This window comes from Panthera pardus, unplaced genomic scaffold (assembly GCF_024362965.1).
Source record: "Panthera pardus isolate Hobbes unplaced genomic scaffold, ASM2436296v1 HiC_scaffold_15, whole genome shotgun sequence".
Taxonomy (NCBI): Eukaryota; Metazoa; Chordata; class Mammalia; order Carnivora; family Felidae; genus Panthera; species Panthera pardus.
Genome location: NW_026526710.1, coordinates 18,428,408 through 18,446,402, shown reverse-complemented (window position 1 = coordinate 18,446,402; position 17,995 = coordinate 18,428,408). Strand labels below are relative to the sequence as shown.

At 38.1% G+C, this 17,995-nt stretch overlaps 1 protein-coding gene across 4 annotated transcripts in view; it reads right to left on the bottom strand.

The window, feature by feature from the left end:
• Positions 1–17,995, bottom strand: part of TTC28 (tetratricopeptide repeat domain 28) — a 626,630-nt gene that overhangs the window by 297,945 nt on the left and 310,690 nt on the right. For all 4 annotated transcript variants that reach the window (XM_019426523.2, XM_053902214.1, XM_053902215.1 and 1 more), the window contains one exon: positions 9,793–9,940. In XM_019426523.2, coding sequence (XP_019282068.2) covers positions 9,793–9,940 — 148 coding nt within the window. The remainder of the gene's footprint in view (positions 1–9,792; positions 9,941–17,995) is intronic.

Here is a 17,995-nt window from a genome sequence, read left to right as displayed (position 1 = left end):
CACATGCATATACCACACTCACCTTCCCTTCCACTCTTTCTTTGAATATGATGTGCCACTTTCCCTGAACAGTTCTCCCTCCTCTGTCCTGCTGTCCTCTCAAAATCTTATAAGCACGGGGCACCTGGGTGGCTCAGTCAATTAAGGGTCTGCTTCAGCTCAGGTCATGATCTCACGGTTCATGAGTCTGAGCCCTCCATCAGGATTCTCTGTCTCCCTCTCTCTCTGCCCCTCCCCTAGTCACACATGCTCTGTCTTTAAATAAATAAATAAACTTAAAAAAAATCTTACAAGCACACCCCTCAAGTTCTGACTCTACCACGTGGTATTCTCAGGCCCTCCAGCCCACATTACTCTGTATCTAAACTTCTGCCGCATTTTTAGAGTTAGTATTGCAGAGTTTGACCCCTAACTATTTTAGACTTGTTCCATGTGTGTTAATTTTTAAGACATTTCCCTGGCTAAATCTGAAGACCGCTGTAGGAGTGTTTAAAGGTTTATAGTAATTCCACAGCAATTGGCACAATGTGGGCACTAACTTGAAAACTTACCATTGCCACACCATTGCCGCATAGGTGATAGTCCCTAACCCATCTGGCATTCAATAAATGTTTGTGCAATCTGAATCTGAATGTCTGATTAATAAAACTCCATCCACCTTTTCCCTAGATGATGCAATAAAAGACGCTCTCCCAACAAAATCTCCATCATCCTCACTGCAGCCCAGTGTCCACTGCTGCTTCTAAGACGAGTATGACCAAATAAAAAAGTATTAGGGCTCCTGGGTGGCCCAGTCGGCTGAGCATCTGACTTCAGTTCAGGTCATGATCTTCACAGTTCATGACTTCAAGGCCCATGTTGGTCTCTAAGCTAACAGCTCAGAGCCTGGAGCCTGCTTCGGATCCTATGTCTCCCTCTTTCTCTCTGCCCCTCCCCTGCTTGTATTCTGCCTCTCTCTCTCCCTCTCTCTCAAAAATAAATAAAACATAAAAGAAAACAAATTTTAAAGTATTATCAGTTTTTGCCGTGGTGACAAATGAAACCATAAAATCATGTGCATTTGCTAAGATAAGACAGAAGACAAAATTAATGTTAATCGCGTTTTATTTTCATGTGGTGTCTGGAAAGGACAGAGACTAGGGGTCAGAAAGCCACGAAAAGATTCTTTCCTTCTGAAGCTAGGTTTGAATGTGGATGACCTCTAAGTGCCTTCTCCCTCTTCTCCCATTTTTTCAAAAGACAATTGCAGAGCCAATGGCTATAACCCTACACTGATGTGGCACTTAGAACGCATTTGTTAGCTTTCCTGAAAAACTATTTCACATTAGTTGTTCCAGTGTGCACATGTAAAAAACTATTAAAAGGCTGGTCTCTTTAAATCTTGAATCTCTCAGCCAACAGTACTGCATTAAAATGTAATTTTTACAATTTATGACTTTGAATTTCAGCTCTACACTAAGGAGCTCTCGTCTGAATCAACATTACCACAGAAACCTCGAAACCTACTGGTGCCTAAAGCATTTTTCCCCTTCAATCAGATCACTAAACAGAGAACAAAGAACATTTTTACACCTGTCAAGATGCAAGCGTGCACAGTACCAGTAAACACTAGCTAACCAATAGGGTTAAATACAGGCACAAGAACCCAGGAATTACTGGAATAGAAAAGACCAGTACCATACTGAAATAAATGTGAACAGAATTTGGTGGTACCCGCTGATGGGTTTGGCAGCCAATGATGATCACATTAGCGTCCCACCAGTCAATTAGCAGAAGCAAAAATAAAAGAACTTAGAGATGAAAAGACCTTGAAAATACCCATTTTAAAAATGATGAATCTAAATATTTAAGTGATTCATCCAAGGTCAGACAGTTTGGGACAGAGCCAAGACAAGAACCCATTGTAGGCCTCTACGTCCAGGCTGTATGACACCATACCAGGCAAAATTCTTAGTTGTTGACAAAAGAAACCAGTCTTGGCTGGTTATAAGTAGAAAAGAAATGCACAGAGGAGCTATTGCCAAATGTGAAAAATCAGGCCTCCAGACCCACAGTCAAAATCATGCCACAAAAGCTCCACAGTGAAAACAACATGAATGTTGCAACTCAACACAGGAGACCACAGGTTCCACGGCTGCCTCCATCACTACTCCATGCCACCCTTAGAAAACAGATGTCACGACTGCCAACCAACACGACCAGAACAAATTCTGTGCTACCCTTTCTTCTTTGAACCTTTAGCTCCTGATTCACAGGTGGGTCCTAGCTTCACAGGAGGATGGGAAAATTAGGATCTGATATTCTCAGCTTTTACTGTGGAAGGAAGGCGGTAGGCAGAAGTATAACATAGGGAATTGCCAAAACACAGCAAGAGGGTTCAGACACAGAGAGCCCAAAATGACTAATGGCCTGCAAAGACACCATGCTTCAGCTGGTGATTTTTCTTTTAAACATGGCAGCCATGGCCAAGGTCAAAAGAGGAGCCTTCTAATTGAGCCGCTAAAACTACAGAACGGTATAAAGAAGACAGAACATTGCCACAGTTGGAGGACTGAGGGAAATACCTGGAAGATTACCCCCGCCAAAAAAAAAAAAGAAATCTTCAATTCTACAAATGTTCAGTAAATAAAAATGAAGTTGGAGGTACAAGAGGTAAAAGATAAAATCTCCATTTGCAGTATATAGGAAGGAGAATGTAAATACATTAAAAGATAAATTAAATGCAAGCTCATATACAGTATATGTTACAAGAGTTTAGAAAAGGGAGCGACTATTAAGGGTAATCAGAAAGCTTCATGGAAGTATAACTTGATTAAGTGAAGAAAGAGTAGGTAGGACTTAAACAAGTCTGTTTTTTTTCTGAGAGTAGAGGGTATTTTAAGTAGAAGTTTTATCCTAAAGAAAGGTCCCAGAAGAAGATAGGTACATGGAATGATAGAGAATGATGAAGAGTCCAGCTTGAATGGACCAGAGACTATTTTACGAGGAAGGAAGCAAATATGAAATAATGGAGGAAACACTTAGTGAAGAATAAAGAGACCTGGATTTCAAAGCCACACAGCCTCGGTCTCACTGTGTCAAATGTATAGATTGCGATTCTGGTGACAGTTACATAAATCTATACATGTGATAGATATGTATATGTCTATACATATTATGTACCTGTATGCATAAATATATACATGTGTGTACATCTATGCATGTGCACAGATATATACACAAAAGTCCATTTCACTTTATGTAAATTTAACATTTTTAATGTCAAATTTCTCTGCTTTTGGAGGTAATTATGTCCCCTTGGCCCACACTCACTAGTCAGAAGTTCTAATTAACAAACGTGCATGCTTTTGATAAATAAAAGTGGTAGGACAAGTTTTCCTGATGTATAAAAAGTACAGGCTAGATTAGTTGTCTCTGAGATTCTTTCCAACTCTACTATTCTATTATTCTAATTCCTATTCTAGAGTAAACGCAGACTCTTAGTAAAGGGACTAATTTTGTGATTTTATCAGGCTAGGTTAAACAGAGATTTGGCAGCTGTTATGATGTTTTTCCTTCTAGAAACTATGCATGATATATGAAATAGCCAATATTAAGCCAACTCCATAAGAATGTAGAGGTCCTCTACAACATTCATTGAACACCAGTTATGTGCTTTCTAAATGCACAGCCTTTAAGAATTTAAGATGAACACAGTCACATTTCCTGAAATGTGAAGAGCTTTTAGGAATGTAGTAGAGACCATTAATAACAATCACATTTGGCTAAGAGATATACTATATTTCATCAGTTCTGAGATACACATTTATTCACATATCAACATCTCTGGATTTGGGATTTAATGTCTCTGAACATGATAGTGCCTCACAGTGGTATGCCACTTCTGTGTCTAAAGGGTTCCAACAGAGCTCTTTCAGTTTATATAAAATAAAAAGTTAAATGACAAGAATTGTGTCATCATTTAAACATCAACATTTTCTTAGTAACATAAAATAATGATACAACTCTTGAGCCAGAATTCTTGGCATTCTCCTTTCCCAAAGGAGAAAAGTGCTAACCCTACCCACGTAGGTCTGGGAATTCTTTCCACAGGAAGGGACCTCTTATTAGAAATTGAAGATATAAGGGGGTGCCTGGGTGGCTCAGTCAGTTAAGTGTCCAACTTCGGCTCAGGTCATGATCTCAAGGTTCGGGAGTTCGAGCCCCGCTCGGGCTCTGTGCTGACAGCTCAGAGCCTGGAGCCTGCTTCAGATCTGTGTCTCCCTCTCTCTCTGCCCCTCCCCTGCTCTCTCTCTCTCTTTCTCAAAAATAAACAAACATTTAAAAGAATTTAAAAAAAAGAAATTGAAGATATAAGAAACTTTTTCAGGAACTGCAGGTTATTTTAGTTGAGGATGTCTTGGAGATGAGAATGAAAGAGAGGAAAGATCTCTGATACTAAGGAGGCTGTGGCCTCTATCCTGTAAGCAATGGAGAAAACAGAATTATGAATAAAAGAACGACCGATCAGACTTACATTTTAGAAAGTTCATTCTGGGAGAAAAACAAAGCATGGACTGGTTTAGAAGAGATAAAAGCCAAAAAAACCAGTTAGAAGCAAAGTCCTGAATTTTCAACGACAAAAGAAATGGAGAACAAGGGATAAATTTCACTCCAAAACAGTGACCCAAAGAGAGAACAGCAACTATCGAAAGGTAAGAAAGTAAGCAAAGTATGATAAGGGTAAAGTATTCCCAAAAAACAAAATTTAGAGGTAAGGCTCATAACATGCACTTAATTTTAATTTTCATCTTTCCTTAGGGTAATTCCTTAAGAAGGAAACTAAAGACTGCTGGGCTTGTCACAAAAGGACAGCTATTGTATGATTCCACTTACAGGAGGAATCCAGAGTAGTTAAATGCAGGACTAAAAACAGCATGGTAGTTGCCCCAAGCCGAGAAGAGGGGGAGCAGGGAGTTACTATTTAATGGGGACAGAGTATCAACGTGGGAAGATGAAGAAGTTCTGGATGGTGGTGATGATGGCATAACCCTATAAAGGACATAATGCCACTGAATTGTATCATTAAAAATGGTTAAAATTGGACAATTTTATGTTATATATATTGTACCACAATTAGAAAACTTTTGGTTTATACAAAGAGTCAAACTTAACCCTCCTCAAGAAAACAAAAGGAAAGAAAAGAAAAACAACTGACATGTTCAGTACTTTGTCTAAGCGCTTTGTCACACTTTCCCAAGTTTGTCTGTATAAGGTTTCTCAAAGGATTCAGAGGCCTTCCACAGAAATAAAGGTAGAGAACACAGAAGTCAGAATGGGTAGAAAGTCAGGAAAAGGCAATAAAACTCAGCATACAGACAGGCCGACTGTAAGACCTGGCCCAGTTCCTTAAGGTGGCCAGGACACTGGGCTCTATGCTTCGTAGAGGACAAAGCAAAAGGAGCAGGGATCACTTTTAAAATTCCTAGACCTGTATATATATATATGTATATATACAGACCTGTATATGTATATATATATATATATATATATATACATACATACAATGGAGTATTACTCAGCAATCAAAAAGAATGAAATCTTGCCATTTGCAACTACGTGGATGGAACTAGAGAGTATTATACTAAGCGAAATTAGTCAGAGAAAGACAAATATCATATGACTTCACTCATGAGGACTTTAAGACAGAACACAAGGGAAGGGAAGCAAAAAGAATATAAAAACAGGGAGGGGGACAAAACATAAGAGACTCTTAAATAAGGAGAACAAACAGGGTTCCTGGAGGGGTTGTGGGAGGGGGGATGGGCTAAATGGGTAAGGGGCACCAAGGAATCCACTCCTGAAATCATTGTTGCACTACATGCTAACTAACTTGGATGTAAATTTAAAAAATAAAAAAAAATTACAAAAGGAATAATTTTGGGATAAAAAATAAAAATAAAATAAAATTCCTAGACCTTCAAAAAAATTTTTTTTAATGTTCACTTATTTTTTAGAGAGAGAGGGAACACCTGCGTGAGTGAGGGAGTGGCAGAGAGAGAGGGAGACACAGGATCCAAAGCAGGCTCCGGGCTCCGAGCTGTCAGCACAGAGCCCCTACATGGGGCCTGAACTCACGGACCGCGAGATCATGAATGACCTGAGCTGAACCCACTAAGCCACCCGGATCTTTTACATAAATTCCCAGATCTTTTAAATAAAAATATACCTACTCGGGAGAAATACACTCTTCCTGACACTGAGGCCTGAGACCAAATTTTCCAGTGAGTGCTCAGCAAGAGGACCACATACAGTAGCACAGTGTTCATTCCACACAACGCCGTGCCTGTCAAAAATCCAAGAGCAGGCTTGTCAAAAATCCAAGAGCAGGCTTGCTACTGCTGCTACGTGCACTCCTCAGCGAGGAGCACATCACACTGAAGAGGGGAAGGTGGCCTGCAAGGACCAACTTACGCTTTCTGGTGCTGGATTCTCAAAACAACATCAGGAGGTGTATATTGTCATTTCCCTCTTACGGGTAAGGACTGAGGTGTAGGGAAAGGAAGCAACCTTGCTCAGTCAATGAAATAGCAAAGGGCAGCACTGGGATTCGGTTCCAGTCTTTTTTTTCTTAACATAACATTTCAGAAAACAGGCCTCCTGTGAAGTGACTGCCACCTAAAAGAAAATCAGAGGGAAAGAGCTCACCGAGGGGGGGTGGCAATTAGGCAAATAAAAGGTGAGCCCCAACTTGACCCTCAGAGAAAAGCTTATACATTCAACAGCCATTTTCCACCAGCACTCCTTAAATTAGCTTCCCTGGATCCTCTGGAGCTGGTAGAAACACCACGACAGGTGATAGCCCATAAATGTAATAGTCTTTAGATTATCAAATTAACGGGAGGAGAGAAAATATACACAAGAGAACCCTCAGCAAGAAGCAGCCCTGGCGTCTTTAGAGGAACAAATAAAGGTAAACTCAATCTCACTTTGTAATTATATTATTGAATTTGGGTGGCAATAGCTCTGTCCTATCCCATCCAAATTTGCATAAGCATTTATAAGATACAATGTGCTGAGATTGCTGACAGACTATCTCAAAAGGAGAAAGAGAAAATAGTGAAAGGATAACTTGAGAAGTCATGAAAAAGTATCATTTTATATTTATGCTTATTTTTACATTTTCATTAATGATTTAAGGAAATACATTATATATAAGGACGTAAATATATCCACAGGAGAAGTAGTTTAACTGATCTCTTGGTTGGTGAACATGAGTGAAATCATAAAAATAAAGTAAAATAGACTTATGAATTCAGTTAGCAGTATCAGCAACACTATAAAAAAATCAAGTAAGTTTCAATATGGATAAATAGAACATATTTATGTGGGAAGAGGGCATATTAACGTAGATTGGCCCTACCTTTAAAAATAATGAAATCTTAGGGCACCTGGGTGGTTCAGTTGATTGAGTGTCCGACTCTTGGTTTCAGCTCAGGTCATGATCTCACAGTTCCTGGGTTGGAGCCCCTGCTTGAGATGCTCACTCTCTCCCTCTCTCCCTGCCCCTCCCCTGCACGTGCTCTCTCTCCCTCTCTCTCTCTTTCAAAATAAAAATAAACTTAAAAAAAAAAAAGAAATCTTGAAACTTCCCCAAAAGACCAAACCACAGGGATGCTATGCACACCACTAGAGCTTTGTTTCCTTATAGAAGCACCTGGACTAGGGAGCTTTCTCTTTTGCACTTAAGAATTGTAAAAGAAGAAAACCAAAACCAGAAAAACGATGTAACAGATCAGACCTCTATGTAAAGTGACCCAAACTGCACAGATACACAACAATGGCAGGAACTCAGAAAGCTGCAGGAGGCTAAAATAAACAGTGGGTAAAAAATGGGCAGCAAATGATGACAGATTTTGTGAATTGCAACCATATGACAAAAAGAGAGGTCATTAAGATGTGAAATGATGCACAGAACAACACCGTGCCAAGGAACAGCCTCTATAAAATGTTGATAAGAGAAGCCCACCTGGAATAGGTACAGGGGTAAAGGCAATGCTAAAAATAAATGAGATAAATCAAATCGCCTTAAGGAAAGAGAAGAAAATACTGAAGCGCTCCAGGCACCTGTAAGATGCGGCTTTCTCCAGGGTCAGCCTTAGGTCATTCGGTATAAGATAGGAGAGAATGCAGCACAGAAAACCCTAAGGGGGACAGGACAGCAGCACTGAACTCTTTCTCGAAGTGCAGGAAGGTTTTCTTACATTTATCTAAACAAATTGCTTCAAAGGCAAAATGGTAAGTATGATTCTGCTGATCTCAACACATTCACTCCAATATTCTAAGGCAGCAGCAGAAACACCTCAGAATAAAGAAGTGATATCTTCAAGAACTATATATATACATATATATATATTCCATGTAAATATATATATATATGTATATATATCCCATGTAAATATATATATATATATATATTCCATGTAAATTACTTGCAGAAGGATGTAGGGAGAGAATGAGAAAATGCCAGAAAATGGCAAGGAGAGACAGATTGATTTTTGTTGTTGTTGTCCACTTCCCCCACCCGCCCCAAGCCCTGGAGCTCCAAAGCGCATCTGTTCTAAGTCAGAGTTTATTAACAGCAGGTCCCCCAGTGGGAGAAGCCATTAGGTTCCTACAAGCTAAGACTCAGCTTTGTATGGGGTTATAAAATCACATGAGGAGAGATTTCCTTATCACTTTTTTTCTAAAACATGAAATATTCAACTTTCAGGAAAACATTTTTTATAGCTATGAATTGCTCAGAGACGGAGTACCATTTAGTTCATCAAACTTTTACTTAGCTTTTATTTTGAGCCAAATAGTGTATGAGCCAGTATATTAAAACTACATAATGCCACAAACATTTTCGAAACTAGATGTCTAATGATACTGCCATCAAAAATTTTAGGTTCATTCAGAAACGTACCATTTCAGAGACAAAATAAAGTTCTGTTTGACATAATCTAATATGGAATATTATTCGCTGTCTACTATTTGCCACCAATCTGCCTCAGTGTATCCATCACTGCAAAGATGACTATTGGTGTACCCTTTCAGCCTAATCTGTCCAAGAGCTCATTCAGCAAAAATCCATGTTTCTCAGAGTGAAGTCAATCAGTTTGGGGCCTCAGAACTCCTCCAACCTTTGATACTAGTTCCAATCCACTGTTTTTCCAGAATACCAATTGGTATAAAACAGAAGTAACAACAGGAGAAAACCATGTAAACTAGTGTCTGTCTCTTCTCTTTCCTTTTAATTCAACATGGTTTTTTCATGTTCCTCTGAAAAACGTTAGACATAGCCTACAGTTAGATCCATTATTTCCTTTTACACAATGTTAGAATATCTAATATCTTCTCTCATTTATTTCTAGATGGCATATTGGTCCAACTGAGCAAATCAATTTACTACTAGAGGTGTTGTGATTTAGAGGTACGGAATCTCAGAACTATTTTTAAAAAAGTATTCTTTGGATAACCCTGAAATCCAGAAAAGTTCATTCATTCACCCTAGTCATAAAGTTAGTTTATGAAAAATTTGAAACTATAATCCAGGTCCATAAGCTTCTGCACCAGTGTTCTTACCACCATCCTGTTCTGCCTCATTAACACCAGCCATGGACAGTGATTCCTGATCTTCCTTTGTGTAAAATGTCCAATCTTGGCCACAGCAATAACCTACCAATTCTCAATGTCCAAAGTCTTCAAAGGCTAGGAATGTCCTTAAATCAGTTAAATTAGTGTCAGACCAAACACTTTCATCATATTTACCTCTCATGGGAGATTTCATGGCCGCTTCTACCATCCCCACCAGAAGCTGGAGACTCTTGGGGTCCTGAGCCAGTCCAGATGCAAAGGCTGCCAGGGCATCGGCATGACGTCCGAGGTACTGGAGGGCAACACCCTGTCGGAAGTATGCCTGGGAAGAAAGAAAAGATAATGCGCGTTTTACTTATATACTATGCTCCAAGAAGGCTGATGGTGATTATTAGAAAAACCGGTCAGCAGACCTAAAACTGACATCATCTTGGTTCAAAACCTAGTAAATAGTTTGAAATCAATTCTGATTTCTTCCAGCATAATAAAATGTTAGCATACTTCTTTCAAGGAAATGATATTAAAACTTTCACTCTTTGGGGCTTCTGGCTGGCTCAGGTGGAAGAGCATGCAACTCTTTTTTTTTTAACAAAGTTTTTTTTTATGTTTATTTCTTTTTGAGAGAGAGAGAGAAATAGAGTGCACACATGCACTTGAGCAAGGCTGAATGGGAAAGGACCAGACAGAGAGGGAAACAGAATCTGAAGGCTCGAACCCACAAACCGTGAGATCATGACCTGAGCCAAAGTCGGACACTTAGCCGACTGAGCCACTCAGGCACCCACAGCATGCAACTCTTGATCTTGGGGTCATAAGTTCAAGCCCCACGTGGGGTGTAGAGATCACTGAAATAAATTTTGAAAACTTAAAAAATTTTTTTAACTTTCACTCTTGTCACTTCTAGAACATTTATTAATTTTATCACATTCTTTGGCATTTATTTACAAATCCCTTTTAATGTTTTTTTGATAATTTTTAAAATATATTTTAGCCCGCCTTTAAGCTCCTCAAAGTCAAGGTATTTGGAAATTTTTTTATATCTCACCAAAGTGTCTGGTACAGAGCAAGATAAATGAGAGACACTCAAATTCTGATTATTTCAAATTTTCCTCTTTTCTATAATTAAAGGGAAAAATCAATGTGTGATGGTTATTAAGATAATTTTAATAATGAGTGCTATAATATAGCTACATTTCATGTGGTGTTTCAGACATAGTATTTAAAAGCTGTTATCTATGTATGCTTTGCTTAGAAACAAAATAAGATTACTGGCCTTTGTGTTCTTTAATTGGATTAGTTTGAAAAACTAGTATTATCAGTTCTGATTAGAAGAAAACATCCTTCCTTCCAGCTAATTGCAAAAAGGGCCAGAAAATTAATAAAATATTTAAATATTAGAATAGTCTTAAGAACATGCAGTTTGTTTTCAAGCACACAGAGTCAAAAGAAGAAAGGAGCAAAATGTTACTAGTATATAACCAGGTAAGGACCTTGTACCTGATTAAATGATACATAAAAATGACATTAATGGCTCACCTAGGGGACTCAGTCAGTTGAGTGTCTGATTTCTGCTCAGGTCACAGAGCCTGCTTCAGATCCTCTGTCCTCCTCTCTCTTGGCCCCTCCCCTACTCACGCTCTCACTCAAAAATTAATAAAAACATTTAAAAAAAAAATTAGGGCACCTCGGTGGCTCAGTCAGTTAAGTATCCAACTTCGGCTCAGGTCACAATCTCACAGTTCGTGAGTTCAAACCTCGTATTGGGCTCTGTGCTGACAGTGTGGAGCCCGCTCGGGATTCTTTTTCTCTCCCTCTTTCTCTGCCCCTCCCCAACTTGCATTTTCTCTTTTTCTCTCTCAAAATAAATAAACTTAAAAACATGTTCTAAATGACATTAATATATTCATGGCCTATATGGCATCTGTTTCTAAAATACCTGGCCTCCTATTTAACTTAAATAGTCTTCTAATATTAGATGTTTGTAACACAAATTTAACTCTTTCAGTCCAATACACTTTGAAATTGTCACTAATTATATTCATGGGATCTAAATGAAGCTTCAAACAACTCCTAAAACTATCACTCAATAAACTTAATAATTTTATAATTTTGTATATTACATACACACTGAGATCTCTCGCACTTATCATGTTTATAAAACATATGTACTTACCTTATTTCATTTTTATAACTACTCTTTGAAGTAATTTAAGACAGGTAATACTATTAAGTGTTTCTATTAAGAAACAATCCATAAACAGAATGAATCCTCAATTATGGGCTATTCAGAGTCCTATTAGTTTAAACTACCAGCAGCTGTTAAAACTCAGACCCTAGTACGACAATAACCTGTAAATGCACCTTCATTACTAATTCATAAGATCATTTCCTTTCAATGGACTCAGCCACTGTTTTAATCTTTAATGTGTTTATAGATATTTTTCACTACACTTTGCACGTCACATTTTAGGTGATTTCTAGAATCCAAGAGGCAATATATAACATATAGGAATTGAATAATATTATATTGAATAATAAAATATTTAAAATATTTATTGGACTCCCCTTACATTGTTGGTCTGTAATTATGTATTCTTTTTGTCGTTCTTTTCTCATTAACTAATAATCAGAATAGTTAATTTTATTGTGTACTTTCTCTGTGTTAGGTACACTGTGTGAAATTCTTTTTATTCAATCACAGTAACCCACAGTCTATGTCTTATCATCATCAAGTGAACTCCATAGTGGCATTTCTGTCACAAAAGTGTAGAGAACTAATTTTTATTCAGCAGCTATTTGTACATGCAATGAATATATGAATATATGTACATGCAATGAGTATTCCAAATAAAAACAGCTAGTTTTAGCTTTAATGCAGCATTTGTAGAAAATGTAAACTAAAATAAGTATACTTATTTATATAATATATATACATGTATATATGCCAAATACCTGTAAATTATAATTATTCATGGAAAGAGATAAAAATCTCTGTGGTTATTGATTTCAGGTATATAGTTTAAGAAACAAAAATCTATTATGGTAATCATTTCAATTACAGTTACAATACATGTAAATCAAATCATGCTTTGTATACCTTAAACTCATAGTGCTGTTATTTCAGTGAAGTTGGGGGGAGAAAAACACACAAAAATCCTATAGTAGTCTTGATGAATTCTGATAACTTCTTGTATATTTAAAACAAAACATTATCATTCATTACTTCACCGAAAGAACAGCCGATTTCCCTGTCAGACAATGAAATCATTTATCTATTCTGTGTAGGTAAGCAAAGTCCAGTGTTAAATGTAAGTTATGGTCTCAAGTTTTACACAGTAGTTACAAAAAAGAAGAGTATGCATGTTTTGTTTTCTTAGGGCACTCAAAAATAAGATGAGAAAAAGTATGACTTGGCCATACTGCCCACAACCTGGCTTCTTTTCTTTAGAAGGTTTCGAAAAGAGATGTAAGAGAGAAGACTTAAAGGTCTCTCTTATGCCCCTCCAGAATCCCCAACTCAACTTTATAAGATTTCCTCAGTGAAAAGCTTAAAAGTTGTATCCCTGTCAAGACATAAGCACAATTAGTCCAAACTCATAGATTTGGACTCCCCCAACTTTTTTCTATAAGATATTCATTGCATGTACATATGTTCATATATTCATTGTATGTACAAATCGCTGCTGAATAAAAATTAGTTCTCTGTACTTTTGTGAGAGAAATGCTACTATGGAGTTCACTTGATGATGATAAGATAGACTGTGGGTTACTGTGATTGAATAAAAAGAATTTCGCAGTGTGCCTGACACAGAGTAAGTACACAATAAAACTAGCTATTCTGATTATTAGCTAATGAGAAAAGAACGACAAAAAGAACACATATACAGACCAACAGAATATAAGGGGAGTCCAGTAAATATTTTAAATATTTTATTGTTCAATATCATTCAATTCCTATCAATGCTTCATTCACTTCTCTCCTTGTTCCCTAAAAGACTGTCTGCAACTGGGAACCCACTGCTCCCAGACAAAATTTGAACCACCTGACTAAAACAAATTAGTATTATCAGGTCTTGGGAGATGTAGCAGCCACCCACAGGATCCTATGCCAGTCTTTTTCAAAGCAAAGGTCAAGATGTGCTGAGATCCACAGGATTTCCCACAGCTTCAAGAAAACTCATGTGATCTGCTGTAGCCCATCTGCTTCTTCCCTACTGGTCCCTGCTACTGCTTTTTCTCTTACCATCACAGATTTCACAGGAAGCTGCTTCATCTGGGAAAGGGGCAAATTTTTATCATTTGAGATTGAGTAGAGACAGTATATGGGCAGCAGCGAGGGAAGGTGAGGCCCAGGAAGCCAGGTCGAACACTTGATGTCTCAACAACCCCCTCACATACACCACATTCTGGCCAGCAGATGGAAAAGGAAGGGCAATGCAGCAGATGGAAAAGGAAGGGCAATGTGGATTCACTACCGAGAGCACCTATACCTGAGAACAATGGTTTTAACCTGAAGCTTTAGCTAAGAAGAGAAATTTGGAGGGAGTTGGTGAACACACGGGACTAAAAGTGGGATGCCTAGAGTTTCAAGTGCTGGCACTCATTCATTTCTTGTTGTTCATCACAAAGAACCCTCAATGATCAGTCCACACATGCCACTAAATGATCTCACAAATAATAAAAATACAGTTGGGTTACCAGAATAAGTTTCCATGCTTCCTTCCTTCCATTAAATTCCCTAAAAATATATAGCATTAGGCACTGTGATGTGTACCACAAATACAAAGAAGCAGTCAGGGCTCCTACCTTCAAGCGATGCACAGTCTAGAGAGGAAGAATATGAAAAGCTCTAAATATCTTGACCACTACCTTCAGTAACCACTTACTAATAGTAAGGGCTTGTAATATTTTAGCAATAATGAAAAAAATGTAACTAATGACCAGTCTTTATGCCCTGTTTTTAAAACTGTTGATACTTGCTTTTTTATTATGTGGCCATTCCTCTCATCTCAGAGAGTTTGCAATGGACTGAATGTTTGTGTCCCTCCATATTGCTATGTTGAAACCTAATCCCCATGGTGATGATATTTGGAGGTGGAGTTTTAGGGAAGTGATTAGGTCATGTGAGTGGAGCCCCCCATGAACGTGATTAGCAAGCATCCTTATAAAAGAGATCCCAGAGCTCGGTACCCCCTTCTGCCATTTAAGAACACAGCAAGGAAACGGCAAGCTATTAACCAGGAAGTAGGCCCTTACTGGACACCTGCCGTCACCTTGATCTTGGACTTCCAAGCAAGCAATAAACGTTTGTTGTTTAAGCCACCCAGCCTATGGTATTTTGTTATAGCAGTCCAGATGGACTAAAACAGGGTTAAAGTACAAATACTCAAAAACTAAACATGGGAAACAATAAGTTATTCACCCCTCAAGCACCCCTGGAGTTTGACCGTAAGCCTTTACTTCCAACATTCCATTTCTGGTTTCCAATTCTATTTTTTTCTTTTATTTTCTTTTCTTTAATGTTTATTTATTTTTGAAAGAGAGAGAGCGAGAGAGACAGAGTGTGAGCAGGGGAGGGGCAGAGAGACAGGGAGACAGAGAAGCCAAAGCAGGCTCCAGGCTCTAAGCTGTCAGCACAGAACCTGACGTGGGGCTCAAACTCATGAGCTGTGAGATCACAACCTGAGCCGAAGTCAGATGCTTAACCGACTGAGCCACCCAGGCACCCCTAGTTTCCAATTCTAAAGCATCACTGAACTCAGTAATAACATAACATCCTACTCTCCCACAGCTCAAATGAGTGATAAGGTAAATTACTATGCACGTAGGTTCATGTGTATATTCAGGACATAAAATATAGAACAAATACATGTAATATATAATGCTACACAAAATTAAGTGTGTTTGCTTACATGTACAATCTATTACTTAGTTCAATCATTCACAAATATTCTGCTTCAGTTTAATCTGTACTTTCTCATGTTATATACTCTAATATTCCTAATCTGTCTTTCACTGTTTGAATTTGAACATTTTTACATTTTCTCAAGATTAAATAAGTCTATAACATGGTGATATACTTTCTAGCCAATCATACCACCTGCTACATCATCACCACCCTTTTCAACGATGTTTATAAATTGTGTAATTATTTTACTGAGCTTTCCTTTACTATTTTATTTAAAAATGAGTAGAAATAAGGAAAATAGAAATGCCAATTCTAGCTTTTTAAAAGGCAGCTGTATTAATCTATAATTTAACACAACTGGTTGAAAAATGAAAATGATTACAGGGTGCCAAAAGCAGAAAAACTTTCACATCCCTGGATGTACACGGTACAACTAAGTACGGTTTTGTTGTGATGGCAAAGAATAAAACCAGAGACTATGTAAAAATGACTCTTAAAAGGAAAGGCCTGATTTGATATTTTATTTTTTAGTTATCTAGGAATGAACACTTCCCGCTCACTGAACCTGTCAATCTCTAGTTTAGTATTGTCCTACTTAATATTTTATATATTTGACTTTCATATACTTCTCCAGGAATGCTTTGTATGGGAAAATAAAAGACTATTACTTAAAAGATATGCATATGAGCAAAATGTAAATATGCACACATCACCGACCATAAAATTATATAATATAAATTACACATGATATCACATAAAACTGTGATATATAAAAATGAAGGCACAGGACCCATATCCTTACTTAGTTTTCACCATCTTACATCATAGATACCCATATGGATACATACATGCACATTAATTTTGTTATGTATATTGTTGTGTAAGTTTCCCTTAGACAAAGGGAGAGAATACTAGAACTTCTTGCAGTAATATAACTGTTCTCTGTACTATCTAATAATGGTACCACTAGCCAGCCACACTTGGCCAGTGAGCACTTGGAACGTGCCTAAAGTGACTAAGAAATTAAAGTTTAAATTTTATTTCATTTCAATTACTTTAAATTTAAATAGCTACAAGTGGCTAGTAGCTACTGCATTGGACAACGCAGTTCTAAAATTAGGTCCTCCTCTAGCAACAGACCTCCAGAGACAAATCTACACTGAAAGTTGAAAGGGGAGCTATTAGGGGCACCTGGGTCGCCTATTGGTTGAGCGTCCGACTCTTGATTTCAGCTCAGATCACCATGTCTGGGTCATGGAATCAAGCCTCACATTGGGCTCTGCCTGCTTAAGATTCTCTCTCTCTCCCCCTCTGTCCCTTTCCCCACTCGTGCTCTACCTAAAATAAAAAGAAAAAAGAAAGGGGAGATATTAAACAAGACAAATAACTACTGAACTAAAGCTCTGAACGAGAGCTCTGTGCCTTACTCCCAAGGCACCTGTGGTGGAAGAGAAAGGACTCATTAGGCTCTCTGGAATCCTATCCTGATTACTTTTTAAGCTGTGTGCCTTTAGCCAGGGCACTTAATTTAACTTCACCAAACTTCATGTTTCATTTCCACTTACAGAGAAGATAATAACGATGGCCTCAAAGTGTTGTAACAATGACTGTTGACTGATATCACATGAAATATAAAACACAAGTAGCTACTTTTTAAAAAGTTGAACTGAATTTCTCACTAACCTTCCTCTTATTTGGTATTTGCTGTTTAATCAAGTGGCTCATCTGCTTCACCACCTTTTTTTTTTTAACTTTTTTTTTATTACTTATTTTTGAGAGACAGAGAGGGAGCATGAGCAGGGGAGGGGCAGAGAGAAAGGGAGACACAGAATCTGAAGGGAGGCTCCAGGCTTTGTCAGCACAGAGCCTGACACGGGGCTAGAACCCACAAACCGTGACATCATGACCTGAGCCCAAGTCAGACGCTTAACCAACTGAGCCACCCAGGCGCCCCTGATTCACCAGCTTTTGATCAGAAATCACCTTTGGTGAAGTGGGTGAGGGACTGATAAAAATTAGGCATAAAACAAAAATAAATGATCATAATGATCACCTTGAGTCACTAGGAAAATAGTTATGCTTGGCATCTTCTGTTTAAGAAGCCTGTAAAGTAGGAAATGCATTTGAAGGAAATTTCATAATCATAAGTGTTTTTAAAAATGTTCACACTTTGGGGTGCCTGGGTGGCTCAGTTGGTTAAGCATCCAACTCTTGATTTTGGCTCAGATCTCGATCTCATGACCTCAAGACCATGAGATGGAGCCCCGCATGGGCAGCCTGCTTAAGATTGTCTCTCTCCCTCTCCTCTGCCCCTCGTACATTCCCACTCCCTCTCGCTCACTTTCATTCTCTCTCACACAAAAAAATAAAACGTCTACACTTTGGCAGTTGATTGCATAAGCTTCAATTTTCTAGTAGATTCATTATTTGGGAAAACATCATATGCAGTTTAAATAAGGTCCATCGACT